General features: G+C 35.4%; 2 protein-coding genes across 4 annotated transcripts; one reads left to right on the top strand and one right to left on the bottom strand.

The window, feature by feature from the left end:
- Nucleotides 1-14: 14 nt before the first annotated feature.
- On the bottom strand, nt 15-14,724 carry LOC306844841 (MICAL-like protein 1). Of its 3 annotated transcripts, none has more exons than XM_079377242.1 (16): nt 14,156-14,724; nt 12,195-12,243; nt 11,561-11,702; nt 10,618-10,718; nt 9,706-9,830; nt 9,009-9,574; nt 8,825-8,888; nt 6,976-7,364; nt 6,253-6,587; nt 5,533-5,661; nt 5,288-5,414; nt 4,300-4,390; nt 2,969-3,042; nt 2,741-2,855; nt 2,549-2,595; nt 15-2,473 (listed from the first exon to the last, which is right to left on the bottom strand). In XM_079377242.1, the coding sequence occupies exons 1-16, from the start codon at nt 14,296-14,298 to the stop codon at nt 2,349-2,351; spliced, it is 2,622 nt and encodes an 873-aa protein (XP_079233368.1). In that variant the 5' UTR covers nt 14,299-14,724; the 3' UTR covers nt 15-2,348. The 3 variants fall into 3 exon arrangements, with proteins under 3 accessions (XP_079233368.1, XP_079233370.1, XP_079233369.1); XM_079377244.1 differs by having other exon boundaries at nt 6,253-6,545; XM_079377243.1 differs by having other exon boundaries at nt 8,825-8,885.
- A 4,617-nt stretch (nt 14,725-19,341) lies between these two features.
- Nucleotides 19,342-23,667, top strand: LOC306844519 (26S proteasome non-ATPase regulatory subunit 12-like). The gene is made up of 11 exons (XM_079376721.1): nt 19,342-19,534; nt 19,839-19,898; nt 19,989-20,117; nt 20,567-20,674; nt 20,799-20,903; nt 21,338-21,505; nt 21,610-21,744; nt 21,873-21,985; nt 22,085-22,259; nt 22,795-22,872; nt 23,077-23,667. The coding sequence occupies exons 1-11, from the start codon at nt 19,427-19,429 to the stop codon at nt 23,284-23,286; spliced, it is 1,389 nt and encodes a 462-aa protein (XP_079232847.1). The 5' UTR covers nt 19,342-19,426; the 3' UTR covers nt 23,287-23,667.
- Nucleotides 23,668-23,869: the final 202 nt, after the last annotated feature.

Genomic DNA, 23,869 nt, shown 5'->3' with positions numbered 1-23,869 from the left:
AGGGTTTTCTTTTTAAGTAATTTTATTTTTAATGTCCTCCATCCTAAAAGCACAGACTGTTTTAGAGAAAACAGAAAGCCTTTGGAGTTGATCAGGCACACATACACTCTGACAGAACAAGCACAATACTGAAATATGATAAATACATTTAAACACCCAAATACTTGGAGAAGACACACAAACTAAAATGTCAACAAACTAGTCAAAGACACTCAACAGCCAATGCTAGGACATATGCATAAATTAAACAGATTAAAGGCACTCCTTCAGAGATACACTCCTGCTTGGGTTTACAGAGATTAAGGCCCAACACACAACATGTGACATTCTACAATGAAAATAAACCATTTTAAAATTAAAAACTTAATATTGGATTATCTTCTTTCAGGGTCTCTGAAGTGTGAGGAACACCTATTATTGCTTAACATTAAACACCTTACAGTTAACATTTTGTGTGTGTGCTGAGTTATAGTTTATATATTTGTTTGTCCTTTTATTAAAGGGTTTAGACTCATCTCTTATTTTAATGTTTATCGGTCATCGATTCTTCAGGCTGAACAGCTGTTTGGTCAGTCTGTAACAAGCTCAAATGAATTTACAATTTGATGGTTTCTTACACTTTTAGATAGGTTAACCTAAATTTGACACTCAGGTTTTGCTAGTATGAAGTTATGCTATGAATTAATACCCTGTCAGTAAAAAAACAAAAACATTTCTCATCATTGGGTTATAACAAAATCATTTAACAATATTTTCGAAGCTAATTTTTTATATGAATAAATCTCCTAATACACTGAATTGTATTATTAATATAATTCCCATTGTCAATACATGATCTCTGCCAAAACTGAATGCAAAAAATGTTGGAATGTTGCATAAGGTTGTTGAAAATGTGTATATTAAAATTGTCCAGGGTAGGGTTGCACCAGCTGTTCATGTTATTCATGAGTTCTTGCTTAAACTGGAAAATAAAGTCTCTTTTTTAATTTGGTTCTGAAGCTATTAAATCGTAAAATATCTAAAAAAAAAAATCATCGTTTGCCTTAAATTATTCAACATCAGCTTTTAAATTCATGAGCAGAAGTGCAAAAAGCAGAAGTTTATCCTCTTTTTTTGTGCCGATTTCAGTTTATCATCTTAAGGTTGATTCCAACTTCTTTTGCCTCATGTAACTTATGCTAAAATTATGTTTCTAAGACTATTCTGTAAATAACACTGTAAATGACAAAATAAGGAGCAATAAATAGATACTGATGCTATACTGTTTTTTTTGCACACAGGTGTGCTGTTTAGATCTGGTTTAGTGCTGGAGAGCTGCAAGTCAGCTATTCACATACCATTCTCTTTTTTTTTTTTAAATGTAAATGTCAACACAAACATGTCTAAAGCACTGTATTCTGTCAGGTAAAACAAGAGTTTATTGATGCATTGTGATTGTCGAAGGCTTCCATCATGTAGTGTATATATCTATCTATATGTACAGTTATGTTTGAATTAAGTTTAATGGTGCAATTCTCAAATATTTAATACTGCGTAAACTATAACTCAATGCCAATTTGAAACTAGGCAGCTTCTTTTTTTTGTAAATTAACCACAGCTGGTGCAACCAAACCCAAGCAGACAAAAAACACCAAATCTCTGTTACTAAAAAAAAAAATAATAATAATAATAATAAAAATCCCAAAGCATTCATAAGATGGAAGTGCTTTTCACTCTCTTAGCAATATTATAGACTTCAAGATTGGTAATTAATTTCTGCTTTCATCTCAACAATGCTTCTTTAATCAAATAAAAGAGCTGAATTTGGCCTGAAAAGATTCACTACAACTGTTTTTGTTGTTTTTTTGAACTCTTCAGTGTAGACAGAAATACAAGTAACTCACCTCCATGCCATTTATAAATAAATATAAACTCGGAGAACAAGATTAAATTAAGTTTGACAATAATAAATGTCATACCATACTCTTCCTATGACTACCGATAAGTTTAAAAGAAAGGTATGTGTTAAAATTTGGGACTCTCAATGTCATGTCTTAATCACATTCAGTATCAGTTTTCTTTTACTTCAACATGTAGAGATTAAAGTAAGATTATATATTTGGCTGAGCCGTTCAAGATGGTTGTTGAAATAAAAACAAATGGTCATATCTGACCAAGACAGTGTTACTTTTATGTATTGCAGTAGTGCAGTATCAGTTCAGCTGCTACTACCTCAAAGGCAAATTTAACTTAACTGGCTCTGTTTTATAGCAATATATTCAAAAGCGTTAATTAGACTTAAAAAGCATTTAGTACATCTTTTTAGTATATCTTTTTTTTGTTTCTCTTTCCATCAGGAAGTTTACTCTTCAGCTGTTCTCTTTTCGTGGACTGTTGTCCTTTACTCCTTCATTCTTGGTGCTCAGTCTCTTCAAAACCTTCATGGGCTTAAACTTCCCCGTTTTCTTCTTCTGCTCACCCTGTCCATGAAACTCTGAAAAGAAATTCAAGAATCAAAGCATGAATGAGGTGTAAAGCGAGAGTCAGTAAAAAGAGAATTAACACTGACCTTTTTTCTTTAGCATAGCTGCTACTTGTTTGTCTTCCTCCTCGTCCCTAAAGAAGAAATTGATGAACTCTTCAAACACAGAATCCAAACTTGATACTGACAAAATTTCCATTTCATATTAAATTTACAGAAAACCATTTTAGCAGAGACACTCGAGCTCTGAATCCGAGTGCATTTGCATTGAGTGATTACCTCTGTCTGTCCAGATCCATGCTGTTAACAATCTGGTTCCTCTGCTCAATTATCGTGACAAGTTCTGCCATCAATTGCTTTTCCCTGTCTTTGTCTTCAGCTGTCCATTCTTTCTCTATCAGTGATGTAAGCAATTGGGAAAGAGATATAAAGGAGAGATGGAATAAAAAATTTAAAAGAAAGGAAGAGGATTTACTCAAAAGAAAAGGCTTGTGTGTCGTTTCATACCTGGCTTGTTAAGTAAACATCTAAGCTCATATTCCACATCAGCCTGCCTCTCCTCCAGGTTCTGCTGTTTGGCTCTAAATCCAGACAATAATCAGACAGATTTATTCTGGTTTCATATTTAACTTTAACCCAACTGACCTCCACTGTTCTGTGTAGAGATCCTGAAAATTTCAGGCTGACATACAGTATATTATTATTATTATATTGACTGCACAATGTACAGGAACTGACAAGAACCTGTCTGTTAACTGTAGCACCTTTGCTATGGCAGTGGTTCTCAAATTGTAGGACAGAAATTTGGCACCAGTGTGGCTGCATAAAAATTATACATCTAAAAAATTACTATACATGTACATAACTATTATAAATTGATTGTCATGGAATATTATGTACACATAATGGTTTGTATCCAACCAGCAGAGTGTTGGTTGCTTCAATTGTGTACATTCAGAGTTCAAAGTTTTTTAAATTTGCTTTCTTGTCTTTTCTAGTCTCATGCCATTTTTATTTTCTAGAGCGGTCAGGGTTGCCGACTTCTGCGTGAGCGACAATTTAAACACATGCTGCTTTTGGTACTGGATGCTGTAAACTATTAATAATGGTGCCAAAAATTAAAACGTTCACTTGACGCTCATGCATTGTGCGTCTAAGGTGACAACTCATGCACTATATGTAAAACAAGATGAAACTTCATTGAACAGACATCAGATATACTGATAGATACACTCTGACAGAACACTTGAAAGGATTAAAAAAATAAATAAATGATAGAAGAGCCTAACATGTAAACTGTTAAAACCATGCATACTCAATCAACATCGCCTAATTCATCTGGGGCAAGGATGGGCAACTTCGGTCTTGGAGGGTCGGTGTCCTGCAGAGTTTAGCTCCAACCCTAATCAAGCTAATCAATGTCTTCAAGATCACTAGAAAGCCACAGGCAGGTGTGTTTGATTAAGGTTGGAGCTAAACTCTGCAGGACCGATGTTGCCCATCCCTGATTTAGGGCGTGCAAATAAAGGTATTTTTTCCCAGAAAGAGGTTCTGCAGGTAAAGAGAGTCTTATCCTTCTCTCTAGGACTAGCTGTGAGCATTTGTAGTGTCGTTAAATTGATGTTACAACATTTTTTAATGATACGTATTATTCAATTATAAATGTAAGTTGAGATTGTTTTGCATCATATGTTTTCTTTGGAGAGGTTGCAAATGGATACCATACCATACACAAGGGGGGCCTTAGAGTTTAGGAACCACTGAGCAACAGCAAATGTCAATATAATTGTTACAGATGTTACAGCATTTCAGCAAATGTATGCTAATAGTGCACTTACGTGTAGACCAGTTCAGCCTCTCTCCGAACCAGTAAGTGCTTCTCATGAATCAGAGTGAACCAGTCAACAAGTAGATGTTCCTCCTCATCATCTAAAATGACAAAACAAAGAGTCACTCAATCCAGTAATTCAAACACAGCCATACCCAAGATCATACACACTGCTCTGTTCTAACCAGAAATGAGACAGTCTGTTAGAACAGAGTCTATATTTATGAAGCTTAGCCTAAGTTTTGAGTTATTAGCTTGGGGCTCAGTCTCAGATTGATCAGCCTCTATAAATGACATGAACTGCTACTCTCTTTAGCTGAGCCAAAAGTAAGAAAACTTTAGTTTACCTGGCTGAGTGAAATTACTGTTCACAAGATAAAAGATGGTAATAATACACCAACAAACAATTTCACTAAAAAAACTTTTATTTCATCATTTAATATAGCTACTAAATAATAATGATTTTAATCATCATCAATATTAAAAATATATTTATTTCATTATCATCATTTAATCATTTAAATAATGAAATAAATATATTAAAAATATATTTATTTCATTATCATTTAAATGACTAAAAACAAATCAATAAAGAAAAAATAAGATTAATTTACTAAAATTTTTCAGGACAAAAGTAAAATTGCAATATTTATGGCAGTCTTATTTTCTTTTCTTCTAAATGTTAAACTACAGAGCTTTTGTTTTGGTGGAAAAACACCAGTAGACCTTAAATCATCTCTTTTGTTGACAACAAATTTGAAAACAATTCTTATTACAAATGTGGGCAGATCGTTGGTGTGTCTTGTCATGTTATAAGTGAGCCAAACTCGCAGTGTTTGCAGACAAGAAGTTTGTGTGAAACACCATTTACTGTAAATCAAGCCACTCCAGGACACTTGATCATGAGCTACTCGTGTAAAAATCAGATCCCTGACTAATTAATATCTCATCAGCACAGCCAATCTTGGCAGTTCTTCTGTAGCATGAAGTTCTCTTACCATTTGAACATTCTCGTAAGCTCTTCTCCAGATCCACCCCTCTATGTTCTAATTCATCCAACCGTTTCTCCAGATCACTCATCTCTACATGGATGTCTTCAACTGGGATATACTGGTCTGACTGTACCTACCAAATGCAATGACGGGACAAGAAATTATAAGCATGCAACAAAATACAACCATATTCATGATTTTAAAAAAAGATAGAGAAATCAAAGCAGCAAGAGGTTGTTTCTGTGCCTCACTTTTCGCTTAATGAGAGGAAATCCATGTCCAGGAGCAGGAGGTCTTGCAGGACGGGGCCCTTTTGGGGGTCTGGATACAGATACAGAGCTGGTTGTCTTCCGATTAAATGGATTCTCTTTACAAGTGCGCTGAAGATGACAGTGATGAGAGAGCATTAATCAAAGATACTGAACAAAGAAATTAATAAAAGAAAACTCCTGGACTCAGGTTGTTTTCCTGGATCAAAGATGTGGAAACTTTAAATTGAAGTCTCTCACAAACACCCTTGATATTACTGCTGCCCTTTTACTTCATGAACTGCAGTTTCAGAAGTGTTTGCAGAAATAAAGGTCCAATATTTGTAAAAAAAATAAAAGAAACTTGCAGTATGTTTTTATTGTAGAGTTGATCTCTTTTATGTGTACATATAGATATTTTGATTCTCCATGTCACGACCCCTTTAAATATTTTGCTACTAAAAGCAGTTTAGGTAGGTAATTACATAATGGTAATTACACTTCCTTTCTTTGCCATTGTCCAATAACTGCATAAAACATGGCAAGTATCCGTTACTAGTCCTAAAGTACCACTTTCGAATTAGCCTTTGTTAATTGAATTAAAATAATTTTTGATCAAGTAGATGCTTTGTTGGTGAACAGAACAGACAAAACATAACATAAAAATGTCTTGACTGATTCTAAACTTTTGAACAGCAGGGTGATCTTGACAGTAAATCTAACCTTGCCTGGAGTGCTGGGTGTCTGTGAAGAGGGCAACAATGGTGACCTCACACTGCGATTGGTTTGTGGAGTAGCTGGTGCTGAGTTGGTATTGGTAGGTGGTGGTGGAGGAGGCAGGTTTGGAGAACAGTGAGGTTGAAGCTTAGTTTTTTGGGACAGGGCAGAAGCAGGAGTGTTGATTGATGGTTCAGACACACTCTTGGTAAACAAATGTTCCTGTTCATTAGCAGAAGGTTGCTGGGGGACTGCACTGTGGTCTGAGGAAGAGGAGGACAGGCTCTCTGTGCTCAGAGCTATAGAAGAAGCAGGAGAGGAAGTCTGAGATGAAGGAAAAGCTAAAGAACAGCAGGAAAGAGAAACCCAGAACCCAGAAAAAAATATAACAAAAATACAGACATGTGAGTAGTTACACAATTACAACATAAGTGTAACACAACCATGGGGCCTCAAACATTCAGGGCTGCAGGATGACTTAAAATGATTTAATTTAATAAATATTAAAATATTATAACTCTAATTGAATATGAAATATGTTTCTACCACTGTGGCTGCATAAAAATGTGATGATTTTCTATATTTACCACTCAATAATTTGATCTATAAATACTCCCGGGGGGCACCTTTGAATATTATGTTGGACAATTCAAATTCAGTCTTTACCAGCTCTTCAGTTGTGTAAAGCAAAATGTACCATCAATGTATCAGACACGGTAAGCAACTAACCTGATGAAGAAGAATTTGGAGCTTTGGGTGCTGGTCGCTTCTTCCTTCGGACACTTACAGGACTTTCAGAAGGGGCAGGACTTTGTCTTCTTGTGTCCCCAGCTGTGATTTCAGCAGCCTGGCTAATCCCATACCAAGGGTGACTAGCCACGACAGGACCAGGGGGATCTTCAGGACCCGTTTCTGGCTCCTCTTCCTCATCATCAAAGGGATTTGGAGGAGAGGATGGTCTTGATTCTTCCTCTTTTTGAGAAGGAGATGAACCAGAGCAGGGAGGTATGGCTATACCTGTGGGTGGGCGAGGTGCTGGTTTCTTCTTGGTTTCTGATTGGACAAGAGCCAGCCAGGGTGGGTCTTTTGGTTTAGGAGTGTCATTGGCCTTGTTAGAGCTGTGAAAGGAATACATTACAACCACTAAGAGGAACTCACAAAGAGATCATGACTGGTAAAAAGTTAAGATATAACTTGAGAGTTTTTGTGTTTTTGAAAAAAATATAGGTTACACTTTATATTAAGGTGTCCTTGTTACAGTGTAATTATAAATTTACATACTGAGTAATATTAATTAACTACATGTACTTACTATATGGTTAGGGTTAGGATTAGGTGTTGGCTTAGGGTTACTTGCATGTAATTATGCATAATTAATTGTTATTATAATAGTAAGAACATGTAATATGTATAACAAGGACACCTTAAAATAAAGTGTTACCAAAATCTCTTATGTTCATTAAAGCTGGATTTATTTCATGAAAAATACAGTAAAAACAGTAATAATTTGTAATGTTGTTACTATTTAAAATAACTGTTTTCTGTTTTAATTTTAGATTCACCCTTGTCTCAGCCTCAGACGTCAAGCCCATGAACCGCTGGCTGAACATCTGATGCATATGGCTCACAACAGTGGAAACACTTAATATTTGACATTAAATTTAATATTTGAAATTTAAGTTTCAAAGTCGGTATCGGATTGCATTATACAGGATTTCCGGGAGACATGCGTGTTGGGTTCTTTAACGTTCTGCCTGGAAACAAAGATGCCGTAATGCCAAACCCCCTCACGAAATAAGAACGCAGTCATGTTTACAACTGTGAAGAAGAGCACTTATCAGGATCAACTAAACCGGGCCTTGGCCAATGAAAGCTGCCATGGATTCCAGACCTTCAGAAGTCAGTCTGAAGGTCTGGCTACGTGAGACTAGGCCCACCCGTAGCTCCGCCCCTGATTCAGCATAACACGATCCTTCATAAATTAATCTAGCAAGCTGATTTAATGCTTAAGAAACATTTCTTCTTATCAATGTTAAAATCAGTTTTTGCTGCTTAATGTTTTTTTTTAAGATAAAATTTTTAAAAAGAAAAAAAACATGCTTTTATTTAGTAAAGGTACATTAAATTGATCAAAAGTGACAGTAAAGCCATTTACAATTTTACAAAAGATTTCTATTTCAAATACATTCAGTTTTTTTAAATCCTGAAAAATGTATCCCAGATTAAACAAAAATGTTACCAAATCAAATCAAAAATATAAGAATGATTTCTGAAGGATCATGTGACACTGAGCAGTGAAGTAACGGCTGCTGAAAATTCTGAGAAATTAATTCAATTTCAAAATATATTAAAATTTAAAAGAAAAATTTCAATATTTTTCACAAAATTACTCTTTTACTATATTTTTGATCAAATAAATGCAGCCTTGGTGAGCATAAGGGACTTCTTTCAACAACATCAAAAATCATAATTATTCCAACATAATTATTAACTTTTGAACAGTAGTGTATATGAAAAGAAACAAAACCAGAACAATGGAAAATAAGAGATACAGTAGAGAAAACGCCAGCCATCTTACCGAGCAGGTGAGTGCAATCTTTCTCTTGGCACAGGAACTTGAGGAATTTCAGTGTCAGGATCTTCTAGAGCCACAATTAACAGATAATTAAAAAAATAAAAAATAACAAAAACATGTAAACAACATGTAATAGCATGGCCTGTGTAATGTTATGAATGCAGACAAGATCAGCATCAATGCTCACCATTGACAATAGGGCTTTCAGAGGGTCTGGGTGGGCGAGATCTGGGGACAGGGAGAGGAGCAGGGGTGGGCTCAAATACCCGTCTAGGTGCTGGAACCGGTCGATCCTCTGCTGCAGTACTCTCCACTGACGTTTTTGGCTCATCACCATTGGCCCCACCAGCGGCTGGCTTGTGGTTTTCTTTTTGTCTGTCCTTATCCTCCTCTTCAGATTCATCAAAAGGATTTGGTGGACTAGAAGAACAAGGTGCTCTGTGCTCTGTCTCAACTTCTGATCTGCTATCTGGCTGCTTACTTGATGCTTTTGCTATTTCAGTTATTTCCTCTTCCTCTCTCTCCGGGGCGATCTCAGCATTGCTGAGTGATGCTTTAGATTCTAAACTCCTATTGTTTGGGTCTTCTGGGCTTGTTGAGGTTAGTTTGGCTAGTTTATTACTCATATCTGAATGACCATTCTGATTGGCATCTGAGGCAGATCTGGTGAAGTGGTGTGTGCAAACTAATGATCCAGGATCCTCTGTGAACTTATAAGATCCAGGCAGTAAAGTTCTGCAGCATTTCCTACATCTGAGATAAAATCAGAAATTCTCACAAAAACAGTGATAACAGCAGTGGGAATAATAAGTAATGTTATTTTTAAGCATTCAATAATAGAACAATACAGATGGAGATGTCACGCTAGGCAGCTGACCAGTCACCTGAAGCAGTTCCGATGATAAAGTTTGCCATCAACGAGGATCCTCTGAACCAAGTGAACATGCTTTCCACAGATTGAACAGGTGCTGCTCAGAGTACTGCGTTTTGGTTGGCTATCTGCACCAGACTACGTAAGACCAAAAACCAGGTCGAGAATGGAAGGTAAAAAAACATGGAAAGGTAGAGGAAAAAAATGGTAAGAACCACTGATGTCTATTTGGGACCATATTTAATATTTTTTGTACTTTGTGAATACTTTGGACTATATAAATATGCATACAAGACCAACTACATACTTAACATTATGGCATTAGTACAATTGGTCTTCAACAAGCAAACAATGTAAAAAAAAAATATATATTTTGGATGACAATACAGATGGATGTCAATACAGATGCTTATGTCAAAAGTAACGCATTGAGAAACTAATTTTACTGACCCACCAGTTTTATTGACTAGAAACATAGTCATAGAGAGAAATGGAAAGCAAACGATAAAGAAAAGGAGGAGAATTCTGTCTGTGAATGGGAGGTATAAGGAGGACAGGGGAACATTTCTGGAGAAGAAAAATTCTCTGAACTCAGACAGCTCACAATATCTACCAGAAACCAAATACGTGATTTGGCTCTGACTGCTGATTTCATAAATTAATTAGAGAATATGGCAACAGCAGAGTATTTTGCTCTAAATACATGGAATTAGGCCAAAACGAGATCTCACTGCTCTCCATCTTGTGTTGTAATAATAAATTCCACTCCACTCATGGTGCAACAGCAAATCCTTAAATGTGATTAAAAGTGTGAAGTTTTGGAAGATTTGTCTGTGCACATACAGACTGTTGTTAGGTCTACAGCCACCCAGATAAACAGAACAAGAAAACGTCTGTTTTTTAAAAACAATGCTGTCTTCTTTACCTCAGTCTGAGCGCCGCGGCCCTCTAGAGGAGCAAATGGTCTCTTTATGGCTGGTTTGATGTGACCAGGACCACCAGGGCTCTTTAGGTTTGTGGAGACAGCTAAATAGAGGATACAAATTTTTAGTAGAATGTGTCCAGCATTTTCTACATTAAATGAATGTAATTCAAAGAATGTATAATACAATTGACAGCATAGGGGACATACTGTCACTTACACCATAAAAAAGCTACAGGCAGTACAAACTTGATTTAAAAAAAAAAAAAATCATAGGTTTATAAACCTAAACATCAAAAAACAAATCTGGACAAGTAATATGCTCGAACAGCAAAGCTGGTTTGTTTACTTGCACCACCCAATGATTAATACTGTGTAAATCAGTCCAAACCATGCCATGCTAAACAATGAAAGTCCATGAATCTTAAAAGCTGCAACCCAGTCTGAGGCGTAGTGCAAACCAAAGCATTCTTATTCAAAAATTTCAATGTTAAACAGAACCTAGTTCTTTCTGTTTTCACTGGATCTCTTCTTTTCTCATTTTCCCAATATATGTTATTTACTGCAATGTGAGATTGCTTAAATTAATCAAGTGTTACAATACCTCAGCCAATCACTTGCACTTTCAGTCACACTTGCAATGTTCTGTGACATCACATACACTCGCTGCATACAGAAACATACTGCAGAACAACACTGCGGCACTGTAGTCATTTCACATCTGCAACTAAGATTTGGACATGAACTTAATCTTATAATGGATTGGCTCATGAGAATAATTTGTATGTGACTGACACTTTACACAGAATGTGCTGGAAGATTTTGATTTACTAAGCATTGGGGGAGATTATAAAAAGGCCCTAAATGCGTTGCGGTCGTCTCTCAGTATGTGTAAATAAAATGCTAGTTTAAGTCAGCATATATATTTGCAGTGCTCAATACTCACTGTGAGATTTGTTGGTGAAGTAGTTGTAATACTGAGATACATAGGTGATGATGCTCAATCTGTCAGGCACACTCATGGACACCATGTCTTCTGGATCCAGCAGGGCTGGAATACCCAACTCACTCTCAGCAACCTCAAACGCCTTTGAATTGAAAAAAGAGAGAGAGAGAGAGAGAGAGAGCAGAGCATAAACAACCAAAAACAGTGAATAAACAACATAATTATGGCACAAACTGTAATACTAGACATAAAAATAAAAAATAATATCTTGTTTTCATCATGATGTTGCCTGTAAGCTTTTAAAAATAGCAGATGACAGTGATATATATATATATATATATATACGCATACATTTACACTGCTGTTTATGCAAAGTCACAAATAGACAAAATAATGGTTATTTATGATTAAAGCTCAACTAACAAAAAGCGAGCATTACTGTGACTGACACAAACACAGGTGTTTTGCTGCAACCACTTCCTCTTTCAAGAGCAGTACTGAAAACGAAGACAATTTAAGAACTGACAGCAGTTAACTGTTGATTCTACCTAATAGTACATATTAACAGTCTAAATTATAATCATTCCCTCCCTATATTTAATTGTTTTTGGGCAATGGTTTGTGTCATACTCACCATACGGTTGTTCTCAAAGACATTTTCTTTTGAGAGGAAGTCAAAATCTCTAGGGGATAAAGAAACAATACGTTTAGCATTATCAAATGTTCAGAGTCATTCATCAACACAAATCACGTTTTTTTTTTTTTTTTTTTAAGTATATGGGAATAGATGCAAATTCACTCCATTTGTGTGTGTGCCTTTTGTGAATCTCATTTTATATGCAATTTGGAAAATGTCAGTGAATCAGAGAATTAACTAAATCACACAAGGCAGCACTGCCATTGATTCTCAGATCGTATTAATAATGGCATTATTTCCAGTCAAAATAATGTATTTAACGGTTTCGGTGTTTGTTCTTTTCTAATTTGCTGTCTATTCATAAATCACTAGTTCACTGTATACACCCCAAAGATTTATCTACAAAAGGTAAGATTAAAGAATGAGAGACACCCTGACATGATGTATCAGAAAAGTGTATGTTGGTTCATTTAAAAAAATGCTTTTTTGTTCTTCTAATCCCATATTTTAAGGTTTAGCAGCCTGCAGAGAAGCAAAATGGCGGTGGTGAATGGTCTATTCACATCAAGAGTGAAACAAAATATGCGGCTGGCTTAAGGAAACTCAAATGCATGCCTGTACAATAGAGTGCAAAAGTTTTGTCTGAGGAATATTAATATGTTTTTTGTGAGTGAGACATGTAAAGAACAGCTGTTGCAGAAATCTGTCTGTCATCTATATTTAAGCAGCACATGCAGTATATTTTACTGTGAGTGTAATCTGATCCCAATTCACATATTTTTATTTTTCTTATCTTAAAATGAACTGTATGCATTAACGTATAAACTAGAACAACATAACTTCAATCTAGATTCTTTATGCCCTATTAAGTGTACTGACTAGTTTTCTTGACTGAGTGTGAATGTCTCCAGCATGACTCAACGTGCCCATCGCAGCTGTACATACAGTACATGTGATCCACCCAGAAGATAATGACAGAGATAGCCTGAGGAATCTAGAACAAGTCATTGAATCTGTGGCTTTGTTTTGTGACAGCAAAACGTGAAGTGGGAAACCCAAAAGGTTAGATTCATACATTGTGCAACACATTATCGAAGGAAGCCTGGTTAACTCAGGTCCACATTGATGTGTGCTGTGATGGTACTTATTGTGAAACCAGGCTTCATTCACACCAAGATGGAAATCATATTTAGTGTCTGAAAAATCGCTACCCTATAATCCCCATATAGTGCACAACGAGGAAAGTAGTAAATGAGTGAAGTGACCAATTTAAAATTCAGCTTTAGTTTGAGACAGGTGGTATTTCTAATTTAAACGGAAGGCATATTCTTGTCTAAAAGCCTATTTCTGCATATAAAATCTAGTTTTGTTAGCATTTAGATTTACACTAGAATACAGGTCAAATTAAAGTGGTATATTAAAAGTGATACAACTTTTTTGTTGTATTAAGATTTTATCTGCTGGTATGTCTTAGAGTTGAAATAACATTTAATAATAGCGATTAAATTGTATGAAATTTTCATTTACATTTGACATTTATTAAAATGAATATATCTGTATTTTCTCACTGCGGACCTATTTAAATTCACATACACATTGAAATACAGCAGACGTGGTCAGGGTATAATTGTTTACATTCTTCATTAGGTTCATAATAACTTTTCATTATACGATCGATAAAGAAATGACTGGCATGAAGGTTTGTAAATGATGGACAAATTAGTCCATTTGGGCTAAACTATTTCAGACGTGAATCACACTTCCTGTTCACTCAAAGTCACACCTAACAATAGCACAACACAACCTACATTTCCATTAATCATGTAAACAGTGTTTCCATTAGTTACAACTGTCCTGAATTAAGTTTGTTAAGATGATGACATTTTACGAGGTATGTAATCTTTAGAGAAGTGGGAAATGCAAACAAATGAAAGATGAAGTGTGAAAGAAGTGCTCACATGAGATCAGGTCTGTGTCTGTGGATGATGGCACAGAAGGCCAGTCCATCTCTGAAGGATGAAGACATGTTTCTAATGTCCACATTATTGTAACTTTCACACTGGTTCCTGCACCAGTCCTGCAAAGCTTTTAGAGAGCCCATGGTCGAGATTTCAAAATCCACACCTATAGCCTGCTCCTGAAATACACATGAAGACCCAAGAGTTCATGAGAGACCCTCTTCCACATGTCTCTGTCCGGTACAGTTAGATCCTGCTGTCTGAATTCTAGACGATCTCATTCGATCAAAGCAAGCAGTGCGGATTTGACCGTAACGTTACTCCGAAGAAGAAGAAAAAATCAGCACACACACCAATGGAGTCAAACTTCAGTTACAGGCTTGAATGCCCGTCTTTTAAAATGAGACATCAATGAAACTCCGATTTGCGGCGTTCAACTTCAAAAACGATACATAGTCAAACGCAGGAAATAATAGGCCTGACAGTTAAATGTTCTTTTAGGCGTAGCGTGTCCTGACTTTGGTGTCTAGACGCGTACAAGCAATAATTTCCTTGTCAAAATAAAAGTCATGTCCAAAATAAATACAAAACAAATCTTACAAACACGATTTAATTTATTTGTAGACTCTGAATTGATGTATTATTATTATTATTAATGTTTTTATTTTAATTATTATATACACAACAATAATATAATGTAATCGTTTTATGTCTCATCAAAAACTAATTCTGAGTACGTGTTTAAAACCGTGCTGGTATGAACAAAGAGTGAAAAGAACAAAACATAATACTAATTGAATGAAAATTATTTATATATAAATGCATATCTATAAATATATAAACTATACAAATGTAAATTTCCACCAATATCAACAAATCTTTCCTAGAACACATTTTTTCAAAAGTTATAACAAGTATAGGCTACTTTCTTTTTCTTTCCTTCTTTTTTTTTTACCAAACAGATCACCTACACTCATTCACGAATCCCTGCATAGTCTCAACTGTGACTCAACTGTGCGTCAAAGAGCTGAGGCAGAAATGACTGTATCTTACACCACCCAGTGGCAAAAGCCTAAAAGAGCTGTGTTAAAACAACTATTACATTAAAATACATCCATTGCCTACTACATTATTTATTTATATTTACTGTATTACTTTTCATTTTAAAGAAAGGATTCAACACTTTCAACACATAAATTTAGATCTGTATTCAGTGAGCGGCAGCTTATTTAGGTCATTGGCTACTGGGTGATTTATAAACAAGAATGCTTTAAAATCAATTACAAATGTAATTGAAAGACAATGTAAAGACCTTAGGACTGGAGTGAAATGCTCAGATATTTTTGGTTCTGGTCAGAATTCTCTATAAGCTGCTGATATGTCAATACAGCAAGCACTGTTACTGATCCCATACTGTTTCTTCCAGGGGTTTGCTATCAATTCCCTCAATATCAGACATAGCAACTGATTTCAGTTGTGAAACTACATAACATCTCAACTTCTGAGATATCAGGAGGACAAAGGGGTCTGCAAATATCTTGTCAAAGATATAGCCTTCATAAATAACACTTTAGTGTTCTCATTTAGGCCTATTTTGACAAAGACAGATCTACTAGCCTACTTAGCTAATATACTGTCACTGTCCACTTTGGTAAGACTTAAAAGGCTGTACACTTACAGAGTGGACATTCTGACCTACAGTCAGCCTTTACACCATGAGCAAATAGGTTTATCAAATAAAGATCTGCATGGTTTTTAACTATTTAATTTTAAATATACAATCCCCTACTGACTTTTTTCATTATTTTGGAAAAATGAAAAGATAAATTTAATGTACAGAAATAAAATCTCACTCACATAAGTTTTTTTTTCCCTCCAAGTAACTGATGGCAGCGTTATGATGTAATTGAGAATTTAATTGTCATTTCACTCTGCCAGGTTTCATTTGAAGTTCAAGTGGACAATAACTTGAAAGACATAAGAACTTTTATTACTAATTGCTACATTAAATTTAATATTTGAAAAACAATCGATACATTACAGAGCCCATCAATGTGATAAAACTGGGAAAAAAATCCCTCATAAGTGTTCCCTCATAAGTATCATGAAAATGAAATACGAGCCTGCATGGAGACATAGGAAAAAAATATGATATTTGGTGATTTAATATAAGGTAAAATTTTTACAGTTATTTTTAAGTCAACTTCAATATGCTTCGAGTTCAGTTGTTGTTATTTATGACACCTTTAAACATTTTACCGCAGTGAAATCATGATCTTCACTGGGAATACACAGGACACCAAATACTAAAAACTTCAAGTCCAAGTACAAGTATAATAAATCAGCTGTAGAGAGGATAATACAGTTTTAGTGAAATAAGTGCTGCAATAGTTTCAATTAGAGTTTCAATTTGACATGGCAAGGAAGGAACCAAAACTCTTCCAGGATGATAATAATGATGAAAATAACCTTGAGAGGAACCAGTCTTCACCTGTGGTGTATATTTAATATAATTGCTCCTCCCTCTCTTCTACACTCTGTATAACATCTGCATTTATGACCAATTCCACACTGAAAATAAATTCTTTGAACTTCCTGAGGTCCTAAAATACCTCCACAAGCAGATTCTAAAACAGGGGGTAGACACTCTAAAGTAGGTGCCCTTATAGGCTGTAAATTCTATAAAATGACACCAGTCTATTCTAAATAAGGTTTATAAGAACATCTCAGCTGTGGTCACAGCCTATAAATGTCTTCACCTACAGCTTTATTGTTGGCTGGGTGCTAGTAGGTGGAGGAGCAAGGATGTTGGCTGGGTACTAGAATTTTTCTAAGAAAAATGGTTATAGAAAGATTGTTCATTATTATTATCAAAAAAAGTGTAAAATCTTCCCCTTTGAACAAAAGCCCCTTTTTTACCATTTCATCTGTGTCTTTTAAAATTATCGCTCCTTCCTGTGAAACATAGAGAACATACACGTGGTTCAAATAACCGACCACTAGAGGGTGATACTGGCACGTTTAACAAAGTGGTACACTTTGGTGTATAGTTATTTATTTATTTTTTAAGTATCAGAGGCTCAAATCTCACCTTATGAGAAATCAGCACATTTTAAACCCTTAAAATGATTCTCATCTGGACCATTTTGACTTAACAATTAAAGTCATACAATAAATAATGTTAATCTGATATTTTTTTATCAATGTAGTGTGCAACTAAATTTATGCATGAACTAATTGCCAATATTTGCATGCAACAGATATTGTCCCACATTACAAATTTGGCAAAGGTTATAGTATGTATATATGCAATCAATCAATCAATCAATCGATCCATCAATCAAAATAATAGTTTGCTAAGATTATTGTTATTATTTTATATGACTTGCCGTGGTAAAAAAGGACGACAAAGTCCAGAAGTGCACTATAATTGACTCTTTTGGTTATGACATATTTGTGAATGTGACTCTTTGTAAAGCTACAGCCTATTAAATAATTGTTTACTCATATAATAAGGGAGGATAAAATATTGACACCCTGCCTCATTAAAATACGGCATAATAGCACAATAGCCAGAATTAATTGGCAAACTGTATTAAAGATGTGCTCATCAACTGTCATGTGCTGCGTTTCTCATAAACAATCGTAAGCCCCATTGGTGCTAGTGGTTTCTATGATCTTTATAGGATTCTATGGTCTTTGTAGGATCTGTGTATCATTGTATCATTACAATGCTTTTTAGTTGTCAATGCCATTGTTGAGTTCTTTATTGTATCCAGTGACAGGGGTGTTATACAAGATCTTTTTTTCTGTCACTTCTTATTTACAAACTTTTTTTTTTTCTTTTTTTTTTTGACCACAATTATTTACAATTCAGTCTGTTAGACTATGGGCACTTCAGAAACACTGCTTTGGTTTCCAAACTTGTAAAAAAATTTTGTTTCAAATCATTGGTTCGGAGCCATACATTAAAGTTTTAGAATATTTTAATATGCCACATACCAAACACCTTTCTTTTGACACTATGCACTCCTGTCCAGTTATTCGCGGTAATGCACAAATAGCTGGTTTGCCAACTGCCAAACAAACTCCATACGAAGAAAAAGAAGATGATTTGCACAAATAAGGTCTTCAGTATGGCAGTAATTTACACACCAGCTTCAGCATCTTTGCTTGAAAAAGCAAATAAAGTACAAAATCAAGTCTTAAGAATATGCTGTGGAGCCTTTAAAACATCCCCTAATATCAGCAGGTAGAAATGGGTGAGATGCCGTTGGAGCTTCGTAGATTAAAATTTAAATTGATATATAATGGGGGCATTCAGAAATACACCCAGTTAAAAGAGTGCTAGAAAATTGCAGGGAACATGAATATGTTAATTTAAACAATTTTGGATGGAAAGCAAATAAAGAGGCTCATCAAATTGAAATAAGTAACTGTGTTGTTTGCCCAACTGTAGGTGCTGCCAGCCGTGGGGTTATTTCCAATGCCTATAGCCGACTTTCAGCTTCTAATGTTAAAGATAAAAGTAGAATAGAGCCTAAAGATACAGTATAAAAACCTGGATCAGAAATATTTATCATCAGTTAAGATATATAAAGATGGATCTCAGATACAGGACACACAGCATCATATACATATCATATACATACGGAAGTGCACAGAATAGCAAAAAATAACATCTAATTATATATCAGTTTATACAACAGACAAAAAGGAGTTGTAAATAAATTGTGGGGAAAAAAAGAAAAAAAGGGAAGGATATCGAGAGTAAAGGACGTCATCTATAGGCATATTCAGAGATTAGCTGGATGTGAGAGGAGAAGTTTTGGAAGTTGCACTTAATCGGTCATTACTTATCATAAACATGATTCCGGTTGTTGTGTCAGATGTGAGCAACCTGAAACAGTCGAACATGTTCTAATAAAATCTAAAGGATATGAGAATGAAAGACAACAACTAATAGAGGATCTTAGAAATATACAGCTTTCATCAAGACAGCTGTTAAATAAAGATGCAAGAGTGTTCAATATGCTATTAAAATATCTAAAAGACACAGGATTAATTAACAGGATTTAAAAGAGAATATGTTTTTTCGCCCCCGTCCACATCAATGCTCCATACTCCATCCCAGTAGGTGGCGCAATATACACAAAAAGCGGGTTTGCCAACTAAGCGTCAAAGAAGAAGCGAAGAAGAAGATTAACGGCCAGTTGTACGGGTTGTAGTTGTCACTTTCACAGTGAATTCTTTCTATTACAAGCAGTAGTAATGTCTGAGGACAGAGCTGAACGATCAGATGGACGGATAGTGAAGATGGAGGTTGACTACAGTGTTACTGTAGATCAGCGTCTACCTGAGTGTAAGGAAATGGCCAAAGTAAGTGTGAATGAGCGGCTGAGTCATGCTGCGTGCTAAAGCTAACGTTCAGCAAATCATTCCAGAATTAAACTATATGAACGATGTGTTTATTATAAACCTCTGTAGCACATTTAATTGAAAACAAAGGTTTTGTTTTGCAGACAAAAACTTCTCAGGAAACTGTTGTCTTAGTAGACATTTGACTTGTTTTTTAGCCATAGATACACCATTCATATTTAATCTCTGATAAACAATTACTGCGAAATGCACAATGATTTGACGAAGCAAAGCCCTAACATAATGTTCTGTTTTTGTTTTTAAGGATGGCAGACTGCAGGAGGCCATCGAAAGTCTGCTGTCACTAGAGAAGCAAACAAGAACTGTAAGTGTCTCACTGTGATAATTTCATCTAGATTGAAATTACTAGCTCTTAAAATGCTCTGCATTGTTTGCATGTGTCACTTCTGTCCAGGCTTCAGATATGGTGTCCACCTCCAGGATCTTGGTGGCTATAGTTCAGATGTGCTATGAAGCCAAAGACTTTGATGCCTTGAATGAAAACATCATGCTACTCTCTAAGAGAAGAAGCCAGCTGAAGCAGGTAGGGATACTGTTTTGAACATTTAATGGAGCCAGGGATTGAGCTCATGATGCCTAATTAAAATGTCCTTCGAACACTTGTACCAGCCAGTCAGTTTAAAAACACATCTACAAAATGTGTTTTATTATTATTTGGCTAGTATGGAGAATATGCAGGGTGTGCTGACACGTTGTTATTATTATTATTATTTTTAGCTACATATTTCATGCTCCATTATATAAAACAATATCTGAAAATTTTTGTAAAGTGACTTATTTTCATAGTCATTTTTGGCACATTTCCACTGATATCAAGTTAATCTTGCCATTATTTTTGTACCTTGGAGTAGTAGTTGGTTAACTAAGAAAAAGTAACAAGTAAAAAAGATTGATCTCTAATTTTCTTGATTTGTCATTGCCTTCCTAGGATGACATAGGTGATTATAACATTCTCTTAATTTTCCTTTACAGGCTGTTGCAAAGATGGTACAGGAATGTTATACATATGTTGATGCTGCGACTGACCTGACAATCAAACTCCGACTGATTGACACGCTACGCACCGTCACTGCAGGAAAGGTCTCCACTTCCACTGTTTTTATAGCTTTATTATCTGTGTACCAGATCTATTTCTTATGAGCTCGCTCACTCTTCTGTTGTAAGGATCAGCTTTACTCTTTATTCATGCGGCTTATATTTCTAGATATATGTGGAGATTGAGCGTGCCAGGCTGACTAAAACACTGGCCCATATCAAAGAGCAAAATGGAGACGTGAAAGAGGCTGCAGCCATTCTGCAGGAACTGCAGGTGAGTGTTAGCGAGAGATCTGCCTCGTCTGCCTCGTCTTCGTGCTCTTAAGGCCTATTCAAACTAAATGTGAATATTCATTATGTGAATGTTCATTTTCAGATTTAATTTTTCATCTCATATTTGTATTTGATTTCATTTTGTATTATACAAGTATGATGTTATTTTTCTTTGTGCGATATTTAATGTATTTATATATAATCTTGGAGTGTACAAACTAAAAAGTTAGTTTAATTTTATTTTATTTAAGAAGCACATTTACTGATAAACAAGAGCATGCTATAGGTTATGTTATCTTATGTAATCATCATGTTAATGTTAAAAGTGTGCTCTTGGTGCATCTTTTACTTTCTCAGCCTGAATTTGTTTCCTTTAACCTGGCGCATTCACACTTGGTTTGAATAGACATTTCTTAACATTCTAACCCTCTGCAGGTGGAGACATATGGATCAATGGAGAAGAAGGAGAAGGCGGAGTTCATTCTGGAGCAGATGAGGCTGTGCATTGCTGTCAAGGACTACATTCGAACACAGATCATTAGCAAAAAGATCAGCACTAAATTCTTCCAGGAAGAGCTGCGGTTGTCATTCTCTTCTCCTCTAGTCTTTTATTTTGTCTGATTTCTTGCCAATCAGTTTATAATCTTTGTGGGTGGTGTGTTCAGTTATTCCATTTTTGTAACAGTTTGATTTTCTTTAATGTTTAGGATTTGAAACTGAAATTCTATAATCTGATGATTCAAGTTGATCAGCACGAGGGCTCCTACCTGTCCATATGTAAACATTACAGAGCCATATATGACACTCCCTGTATTCTGGAAGACACCTCCAAATGGCAGCAGGTACCTTTATATTGGCATTATAATTCCTGTCTTGCTTATTCTTTTTAGCTCTGCTGTTTTACAAAAAACATTGCCACTTTTGGAATCTAGTTTTATTTAAAACTGAAAATGTCTCCTGTATCTTTCAGGCTCTGAAGAGTGTGGTGCTCTATGTGATTTTGGCACCCTATGAAAATGAACAGTCTGATTTAGTTCATAGAATCAGCATTGACAAGAAACTGGAAGAAATACCCAAATACAGGTGAAAGAGCCAAACTATACTGGGAGTTTCTGCAAGAGCTAAGGGATGTTGCAAGCATGTTAGGTAGAAGAGTTTATGTTTTTCATCCCTCCCTTGCAGGGATCTCCTGAAACAATTCACCACCATGGAGCTGATGCGCTGGTCATCTTTAGTGGAGGATTATGGAAAGGAACTGAGGGAGGGTTCCATGGGAACTCCTGACACTGATGTCTTCACCTACTCAGAAGAGGGAGAAAAGAGATGGAAAGATCTGAAAAACAGAGTGGTAGAACATGTGAGTTGGTCTTATTTTTGCTGAAGTGGGAAGCCAGATTGTTTATATGTTTTTAGCCTGTCACTCTCTTAAAATAATAATTCAGCACCAAATGTAAATTCTCATTATTGTTGTAGTTCTTTAAAACCCATGACTGACTTCCATGGGACACAAAAGGATGATTATATGGTGTTGTATTGGCTGCTCTTTTCCATGTGTTTTCACAGAATGGACGCTGGGGCTTTCAAGCTTCAAAATAAGCATAAAGTGTCAAATATTTGACTATATAAACATAAGCCATGCAGTACCTTTGTATGAGGATGAGACCAAAAGTTAAGATTATAATGTATGATGCGTTTAAAATGCATTTAAAAGTTTGCATAGTTTGCAAAATACTAGTTTTTAGAATATTATTACTACTTTCAATGTTATACATTTTTAGCAAAAAAGGGAAATAGAACTAGAAATCATATTCTAATCTAGCTGTGCTTTGAACTATTATTTGTGTTGGCAGTTTCATTTCACTGTTAATTGTTAACTGTCTGTCAATTACCAGAACATCAGAATAATGGCGAAGTATTACACAAGCATCACAATGGGGAGGATGGCAGCCCTGCTCGACCTCTCTATTGATGTGAGTTCTGTACTGAAATAATATATAACTTGATGCTTGATGTTATGCTTTCTTTCTTTCTTTCTTTCTTTCTTTCTTTCTTTTAAATCAAGGCTATTGATCAAGGCTTTAATGTTTTTCCCAATCTCTCTCTCAATAATAGCTAATAAAAATGTAAAACATTTCAACAAATGTTGACAACTTAAATATTTATACTTCTTGTAGGAATCAGAAGAGTTCTTATCTAACCTGGTGGTTAATAAGACCATCTATGCGAAAGTGGACCGCCTCGCTGGTATCATTAATTTCCAGCGGCCTAAGGACCCTAACGATCTTCTGAATGACTGGTCTCAAAAACTGAACTCTCTCATGGCTCTCGTCAACAAAACTACTCATCTCATTGCCAAGGAAGAGATGATCCACAACCTCCAGTAGAGCCTGTCGGGGCTTTTTTTCTTTTTTCACAATGAAACATTTGATTAAGCAAATGTTAAATAAACTTTTGCTGTTAATGCTTCTGTTTAAATTCTGTTATTGACAACAATGTGGCCTGCCTCCAGACTGAGAACAATGTTAGTCTGTTTCCATGAGAAGTTTTACACTGCACTTAAGGTTTTCCCTTATGTTTTGTTTTTGTGACCTCTGGATGTAGTTTATGTCCAAAAACTATCACTCTAAACTCCATATAAAGCCCCCCCTCCTCCCCCATTTACATTGTATTAAATAAATGCCTTGTATTACATTTAAACATTATTGAAAAAAAATGCATAATACTATTCTGATGTTGAACCCGAATCCACATTAAACGTTTTTGGAAATAATTCTTGGTTTGTTAATTTACCATTCAGAGAAAATACAGAGAAGGTGTACCGTTTCTTTAGAATTATTTACATTTTTATTGCAAACAATACTTTCTTGATTTTCTTGATATACATTTTGAATTAAAGAATTCTTAAGCTTCCAGTAGACAGTGCTAGATTTAAGTTTGTTTATTTGGTTCCACAACTTTCCAATATAT

The sequence above is a fragment of the Barbus barbus genome, assembly GCF_936440315.1.
Source record: "Barbus barbus genome assembly, chromosome: 25".
In the NCBI taxonomy this organism is placed as follows: domain Eukaryota; kingdom Metazoa; phylum Chordata; class Actinopteri; order Cypriniformes; family Cyprinidae; genus Barbus; species Barbus barbus.
The sequence above is the reverse complement of the archived record's forward strand: the minus strand, read 5'-3'. Positions and strand labels throughout refer to the sequence as shown.

What these genes read in the sequence shown, in the direction of transcription:
- LOC306844519 (XM_079376721.1), top strand. Translation starts at nt 19,427, where the DNA reads ATGTCTGAGGACAGAGCTGAACGATCAGATGGACGGATAGTGAAGATG. An exon ending in TAGAGAAGCAAACAAGAACT is followed by an intron (nt 19,899 to 19,988) that starts GTAAGTGTCTCA and finishes ACTTCTGTCCAG; the next exon opens with GCTTCAGATATGGTGTCCAC. An exon ending in TGTCATTCTCTTCTCCTCTA is followed by an intron (nt 21,506 to 21,609) that starts GTCTTTTATTTT and finishes TTTAATGTTTAG; the next exon opens with GATTTGAAACTGAAATTCTA.
- LOC306844841 (XM_079377242.1), bottom strand. Translation starts at nt 14,298, where the DNA reads ATGGGCTCTCTAAAAGCTTTGCAGGACTGGTGCAGGAACCAGTGTGAA. An exon ending in CTTACGAGAATGTTCAAATG is followed by an intron (nt 4,391 to 5,287) that starts GTAAGAGAACTT and finishes TTGTCATTTTAG; the next exon opens with ATGATGAGGAGGAACATCTA. An exon ending in ATGGATCTGGACAGACAGAG is followed by an intron (nt 2,596 to 2,740) that starts GTAATCACTCAA and finishes TTTCTTCTTTAG; the next exon opens with GGACGAGGAGGAAGACAAAC.